At 38.0% G+C, this 7920-nt stretch overlaps 1 protein-coding gene across 1 annotated transcript; it reads right to left on the reverse strand.

Moving 5' to 3' along the window:
• Window positions 1-1310: 1310 nt before the first annotated feature.
• Window positions 1311-7504, reverse strand: trim109 (tripartite motif containing 109). Its single transcript, XM_060870555.1, has 13 exons — window positions 6960-7504; window positions 6788-6883; window positions 6480-6713; window positions 6329-6384; window positions 6132-6244; window positions 5518-6019; window positions 4597-4659; window positions 3851-4349; window positions 3602-3697; window positions 3190-3423; window positions 2990-3084; window positions 2803-2912; window positions 1311-2146 (listed from the first exon to the last, which is right to left on the reverse strand). Exons 1-13 carry the CDS (start codon window positions 7404-7406, stop codon window positions 1641-1643), a joined length of 3051 nt encoding a protein of 1016 aa, XP_060726538.1. The 5' UTR covers window positions 7407-7504; the 3' UTR covers window positions 1311-1640.
• Window positions 7505-7920: the final 416 nt, after the last annotated feature.

Raw genomic sequence — 7920 nt, forward strand, 5'->3', positions numbered from 1 at the left:
GACAGACCTCACATTAATATGTTTTCTCTACATTGTTTCTATAATGCAATTTTAAAGCTACAAAGCTAGTGAAATATCTGGTATAATCATTTAGATGTAAAAAAAAAAAAAAATATATATATATTTTTTATCATTTTATATCTATTGTAATTTCTATAATGAGAAATACTAGACCATTTTATAGTCAAGATTTTTTTCAGATATATTTTGCTACATGTGAGTGGTGTTTTCTAACATAAATATAATTAACTGCACTCTATACATGTCAATCTCTAAATGCCATTTTAATCACTTCTAAATCAACCCAAGTTTTGAGGGTTAAATTTAGCTCATGACAATTTATGCCTGGATTTTGTTTTTCCTTTCTGCTCTTTTCAGTTCTATCCATGAGAGGGCAGTGTGTTTCCAGATCTACTTAGTCTGGCATTCTTCTTTACTGGAGTTCATGCTGTGTATTATGAGTTAAGGTCACTTTAAAGCTCCACATGTTCTTGGCTTTTTTCCCACCTCTAAAAGCTTTTACTCAGGAGTGCCTGTGGCTTATGCAGTGGAAATACTCAATCATGGATCACAACCTTAAAAAAATGTGGAACTAAAATTGGTACAGTATGTAATTCTTGTAAGTATTATATGTAATTCAATATTTAATGTAGATTTTGCATTCTCACAAGTGATTCTTATGTGTATTGATTATCGATAACACTGTTTGTTTTGGCATGCATAACCTAACAGCAGGAGTTATTATTGATAGGAAGACAAAGAAGGAAATGAAAAGCCTTAATGTTCTCTAAAGTCTTCAAGGTCCCCTGGTTGCTCTCTCTCCCAGGTGCCGGGATGCTAGAACCAAAATATCATAAACACTAACTGCTTCCTGCAGGTGTCTTGGTAGCTGATACAGAACAAAAGAATGGGCTGTCTATAGATCACAATAGGCAAGAGCCATAAAAGAATATGTTGCAAGAGAATGAAATAGAGACTTCACTCACACCTGGTAGCAATTTAGAGAAGTCGACCCATGAACATGTTTTAGGGAGTTGTGAGGAAACTTGAGACCCTGAAGGAAACCCATGCAGACCGAGCGAGAACATGCAATACTGTACACAGACAGTAACCTGAGCTTAGTATTGAACTCTGCGCCCTGGAGTTCAGTGACATGGCAAAGCTATCAGCTGTGTCTCCAAGATGCCTCTGATTTACTCCAGAACTCTAAGAATAAACCAGACTTTAGGAAATACACCATACACGTGATGCACAATTTTAATTTTTAAATAATTACAGAACAAAGAATAGAAAGTGTAAAAAAAAATGTTGATTTGTTGAAGAATGAGGTTTGTCAACCACAAAATGTACACTAATATCAGAACGTCATTTTTATGCCCTACCGAAAAATGCTACACTTTACTGACATCCAGGAATATTTGCACATTGGATGGCTCCATGATGGCTATCTTGCATACTGTAAGGTAATGGTGGAAATCGGTAGATTGAATATAAATGGTATCATATTACGTGTCAGAAAAAATGCTAATTTTGCTCATCATTATAGAAGTTAATTCTACATATTTTCCATCAAATCTTTTTTATTGTTTGTTTGTGCTTGTTTCTTTCTTAGTTTTTTGCATTGTTTTAACTGAGGTAGATCAGTTCCAGCACACTGTCAATGGGTCAGCATTACTGCCTTGTAGGTATGCTCCTGGTGACAGACTCAGAAAATAAGGAGTAAAAGATAAATTAGTAGATGTATGGAGGAGAGTCATATCATCAGCATTATAGAAGCTAACCTGATGCCTGTCACAGTCCAAGTATAGCCCTATTCTCCGTGGTTTCACTGCCAGCTCCTTATCACTCTCTGTACTATTCTCCTTAATAGAGTAGCCTTGGTTATGTTTTAGCTGAAACCTGATGTTCTTATTTAGGTTGCTTATATATCCGCCATCAACACCTACACTCCAGTCAATCTTTTCTCCCACGTCCACCTCCCAGTAATGCTGTCCAGACTGAAAGGACTTGTGGGTTCTGGCCAGTGGTCTGTAGTGTTTATGGCGATAGAAAATGCCTTTCTTGTCTGTTCGAGTCACACTGCGGCCATCAGAGGAAACCCTCAAATATGGGTCATGGCAGTCAGATATCACATTACGATCAGGAACTGTGGAAAAAACAATTATGGCATGGGATCATCTTGTGTGTAATCATGATTCAAATTTTCTTCACAATCTTTTTAATTAATATGCTACACATTATTAAACTGCAGTAAATCAGCCTTGTCTGCTTATTCTTGTTACATGGTCAAAAGTATGTGGACACCTGACCATTATACCCATATGTTCCTTCCCCAAACTGTTTCAGTCAGCTTAAAAGCACACAATTATGTAGGATGTCTTTGTATGCTGTAGCATTAAAATTTCCCTTCACCAGGACTAACCTGGGCCCAAACATTTTCTAGAATGACAATGCACAAAGCAAGGACTGCAATGACTGATTGAAGGGTTTGCCATGGTTGGAGTAGAAGACTTCTAATGGACTGCACAGATCCCTGACCTCAACCCCACTGCAGACTTTGGGATGAACTGGAACACTGACTGCACCCCAAACCTCCTCACCTGTCATTAGATCCTGACCTCACTAATGCCCTTTAGTCAAATGAGCACAAATCCCCACAGCCACACTCCAAAATCTAGTGGAAAGCCTTCCCAGTAGTCTATGGGTGTGATTGGAATGCGTCCGTATACATTAGCCCATATAATTAATCTATATTAACATTAATGTTTCTGTGTAAGAGATGTAGATTTAAATTAGTGTTACCTGGTTTAATGGAGCCGAGCATCTTCTTCCACACAAAGAAACTCAGATGAGTTTCATATGGGCCAAGAAATAGGGATTCAGATGTCACACTGAGGCCCTTCACCCTTGACCTATAATGAGTGGATACTTTAATCAGAATTTCTGTCCAAAACATTTTAAGATATAAAATGTTTTTACGAATGCTCACTCTGGTGTCTGAGAACCATTTTCACTTCTTTTAGACCAACTGTCATCAGCTTGCCTTATCCCTTCAACAAAACACTGGCCATGTTCGGTCCACCACTGCACAAGATACAGAGGGAGGCTGTATGTGATGTGAACTGTGCTAAAAGCAACAGGTGTGAGCACAAACTCACATTCTTTTTTAGAAACAGAATCAGGTCAAACCTGCAGAAATCCATCAGGCTGATCGGTTTCAATCACTGACTTTATGATGTCTTCATGCTCTTTTCCAGCATTTAGTTTTTCCTCTATGTCATTTCTGTTCTTCTGCATCTTCTCCACCATAACCCTCTCTTGTTTCTCAAGCAGTGCTTTCACCTCCTGCTCCTTCTCGTTAAGGAACTGGTGCATCTCTTGGAATTGAGCTGAGATTTGGGCTGAAAGCTGCTTGGACCGCTCCTATAGAGATTCAGATTGTGATAATGTCACTACATTATGATGCAATATTTTAAATGTTGATCATTTCTATTTACTACAGACTCTACAACATTATAAAGAGTAATGAGTCTTCCGTGACATTAATGACTGATAAATGGTAAATTTTAGCCAGACAATCCAAGCTGTTGCAGCTTCTCACCTCAGTTTTTGTGATTTCATTGGTCTGCCTCTTAATCAGCTCTTCCAGCTCTTTGTTATCTTTTGATATGAAAGCTAGAGGTTCTTTTAGCATCTCCTGAAGTACAGAAAATATAGATTAATAAATGTCTGATAAAACTCTAGAAACTAAAGCTTTTTATCAGCTATATTTCAGAACACATATTAGGTTTTTAGGTTCTTAAAAACTAGCCTGCATATATTTTGTTACTCACTGTTGTCTTCCACTGACCTTTTTGGGCTCTGCTGCTTCATCTACTGGTTTGAATTTGTGCCCTTGGTGTTTATCTCCATCTCTACAAATTAGACACACCAATTTTTGATCTGTCTCACAGAACAGTTTGAGCCTTTCATCGTGTTCGGGGCACACCAGCTTCTCTGGTTCCACGAACAATCCTGCTCTCGGACCGTTGGCTCCAGCAACGGCCAAGTCCCTCTCCCTCATGGCTTGTTGTTCTGTGAGGTGCTCCCTCACAGCATCCACCATATTTCTGAGGACCCGGTTGGATCGTAGGTCCCACATGGTATACGGTCGACGGCATTCAGGACACAGCCGTAAGCGGCTGCTGGTCTGCGAGTGGTTATTGATACACTGCCTGCAGAACGTGTGGTCACATAGCAGACTCACCGGGTCTGTAAATTCCCCCAAACACACAGAACACTGAATCTGCTTGAAGAGTCTAGAATCCATATCAGCTTCTGTAAATAGTTTGTTTATCCAGTAAAATATAGATTAAAACATTAGATTTTGTGTCTTCTAAAAGCTACAACCAGCTTTCAAACAGACTCTAAATAGTCCTAAAAACAGCTGCTGACTATCAGATATCTGACAGCATATGTCCACCTCACTGGACTTCAGCAGAGACTGGAGGGTTTTTCTGGGCATGTGTTCATCATCCCTCCACCCTGTTTTCCTCAGGATTCTATATTTGGGTGTAAGCACATGTTGCAGACATTGACCTGCATTCTCTCACTTACTGCAACTCTGGCCAGTAGTAAACTGTACAGTTGACTTCTACAAAGCAGGAAAGCTTCTTTTGCCTTTACAATAGCAGAAAAAGGATCAGCACACAAATTCCTATTTCTATTAATTAGGCACACATATCCAATACAATCATCTTTGTTATTCACCTTTTAAATGAAAATTACTCAAATTTTACAGCCTACAAAAAACAACTTCAAAATTTGTCTGTGGTGAAGAAATACAACAGGTGACTGGATTGTCACATGAACATAAAACGGGAGCACTGATGAGCCACACTTCTGTCTAAAGCTCCTTTGTCCTCTTGTTCTATAATTAGCATATCCTTTATTTTCAACTTCATCTGCTTTGAAATAGAAATGTTTGTTTTATTTACTTTAAGAACAATATTTTAAACAATGAAAAATTCAACAACTCATTAACAATCAATAAACATCTATTAAATTAAGAATAACACATATGTAATGATGAAAAAAAATTAAAATGTGTGCTGTGAATGAATGACAGGTTGAAGTGAAATGGCCTGATTTAAAGCAATTACTTAATGTTGTTGACATTCATGAATCTAAGATTGTTTTAAGAATTCATTTCCATAAAGAAGCAAAATTGTCTACCAAAATAATATGAATCTCATGAAAGGAAATCCTAACGGAAATAACAAGGAAAATAAAAGGAAATGCATTTGATGCTTTTTTGCAGTGAACTGTATTCATTAGTGAACTATATTCGTTTTTACACAGAATGTCCTTGTGAAGATTTTAGTAGAAACACTCTTGTATTAAAATGCATTAGTGCATGAATATAAACTTTTTCTATTGTCAGAAAATGAACTGCACCCTTAACCAAGAAGATTTAAACCCTACATTTATTTAAAATATTCAAACTTGCATAGTTAGGTATGATCTTGGTCTTAATACCAACATATAGTGAGTGGATCGATGTTCTTCCCATCCAAGTAAAGCCCAGGGGAGAGACAAAGGGTATGGGGTTGTGGTTTTGACAAGACTCTAGTATCAATGAGAATCATATTGTCAGCATTATAGAATGATATCAGATTTCTCTCACAGTCCAGATACACACCTAACTTCCTAAACTGTGTCGTAAGATCTATTGTGCTTTTGTCCGTGTCGTGGGTCTGTTGTATGTGGTAGCCAGAATCTGAGTTGAAGAAAAGCACTGTGTCATTCACAACATTCCCCGATTCACAGCTACAAACTCCAACACCCCAGTCCAATTTCTTCCCCACATCCAACTCCCAGTAGTGTTGCCCTGTGTTAAATAATGATGCTGTCTTTAGCCAAATTGAGTTGGGTTTGTTTTTCTGGATCTTTGTAACCTTCTTTGGCTGAATACAGAGTCCACTGGGAGAAATGCTGATGCTCTGATCGCCTCTGTCCTCCACTGTGGCGTGATGAGGCACTTGATGGGAAACAAATAGAAGTGGTTATGATAACTAACTTGTAAGTGCAGGTATTTTGCATTTCAAAAGGCATGCCATGCATATAGACAGTCAGCTTGACTGTCCACTCACCTAGCTGGATGAATCTCAACATCTCTTTCCACACAAAGAACTGCAGGTAAGTCTCATAGGGACCAAGAAACAGGGTGTCAGGCACAACACTAAGATCCTCCAAGGCCAGATGCCTAGAAATCAGTTCACGACAAATTTCTAAAACATGATAAATTCAACATGCTTTTATCTATATAATGTTTCTTTAAGATACTCACGCTGAACTGCTTGTGAATACTTCCCGAACTGTAAAGCGTCCGGTCTCATTCCACCACTGTAGAAACACATACCATGATGAATCACATTTATTCTCTTTAACTCCTACCTTCTTTCTACTTAAGTTTTATTAAGTAATTATTCACTACTAACCTGAAGGAACCGGTTAGGTTGATTCATCTCTAAAGCTGACCTCATCATTCCTTGTTTTTCTGCTCTATCTGACAACATTTCTTCCATTGTAAACATGTTTATTCCCATTATGTTCAAGATTTGATTTTCCTCTTCCTCTAGCTTTTTCTTCACCTCCTTCTCTTTGGCATCCAGGAACTGGTGCAGCTTTATAAACTGGTTAGAGATCTGGTTTGATAATGAATTGGATTTCCCCTAAGAGGACAAAATATCTTTTTCAGACACGGTAAAGCAGAACATCTCTATATGAAGTGTGATATGTCACTTACCATTGTTTTCAGAATCTCTTCAGCTTGTTCATTAATCAAATCGACCAGTATGTTTTCTTCGCTGAGCAAATTTTCCAGAGTCTCTGTTACCTTTTTCTAAAGGAATTTATCAGATATTAACACTTAAATGGACATCACCATTGGACATTTAATCAGAATATAAAGAATTTACCTTCTTGTCATAGAATGCAGCATCCAAAGTTTTGAAACTATGTCCCCGATGTGTCTTTTCCTCTTTGCAGATAACACAGATTAGTTTCTGATCCGTCACACAGAAAAGCTTGAGCTTTTCATTGTGGGCTATACAGCATTCTGTGAAGCCTCGGCTGATGGTCGATGTCCGTGTGGAAGCAGACGTCACCCTGTCTACCAAGGCTTGGTGTTCCCTCAGATGGTCTTTGGCTGCATTCACCAAGTTTCTTAAAACTCGATTTACTCTGATATCATTCTGACCAAAAGGTCTACGGCATTCTGGACATCTGGTGTCAGCAGCATTTCTAGTCATGTATTCATTAATACATGTTCTACAGTAGAAGTGCTCACATGGAAGACACACTGGTTCTTTTAAATCATTCAAACACACAGGACAGCGGATGTGATGAGACAAACCTGAAGCCATTGCTGAGCTGTTACTTTGATTGCTCAACCTCGATCACTTTGTAGTCCCGAGCTTTAAATGAAGATAGCACTGCTGCTGCAAGTCTTGACACAGCTTTCCTCTCAGCCGCTGAAATAACTAAAAGTGAAAGCGGTAGAACCTTTCATAAACATCTCTACACTGGGTTACTGGAAAACCCTGTCAAGGAACTTCCTTCATTCCTTTTATTTTCAAATAAGGCCAGAGAGCACCTTTCAGAATACGTGTGCTATGTGAGGAATGTTTTTTATTTCTATTTGTTTTTTAATTCTATATAAACAGAATACAGGCACAAACATATAGCTGGGCTTTTTGTCTCATTTTTCCAAATTATAATGTTAAAAAAAAGTTTTTGCCTGTTACAGTTTACTAATATACATTTTGTTCTTCTGTTAACCTTTTTTTTTGTTATATTGCATATTATTTCTGGATTTTCTTATACCATCCTCTAGTAAATTTGGTATGTGCAGGGATTAGTCTCTATCAAAAAAGGCAG

This window comes from Tachysurus vachellii, chromosome 5 (assembly GCF_030014155.1).
Source record: "Tachysurus vachellii isolate PV-2020 chromosome 5, HZAU_Pvac_v1, whole genome shotgun sequence".
In the NCBI taxonomy this organism is placed as follows: domain Eukaryota; kingdom Metazoa; phylum Chordata; class Actinopteri; order Siluriformes; family Bagridae; genus Tachysurus; species Tachysurus vachellii.

Excerpts from the sequence above, each read along its gene's own strand:
- trim109 (XM_060870555.1), bottom strand. The coding sequence starts at position 7,406 with ATGGCTTCAGGTTTGTCTCATCACATCCGCTGTCCTGTGTGTTTGAAT. Across the intron at positions 6,385-6,479 it reads AACCTAACCGGTTCCTTCAG|TGGTGGAATGAGACCGGACG; the intron begins GTTAGTAGTGAA and ends GTGTTTCTACAG. Across the intron at positions 3,698-3,850 it reads AAGCAGCAGAGCCCAAAAAG|GAGATGCTAAAAGAACCTCT; the intron begins GTCAGTGGAAGA and ends TCTGTACTTCAG.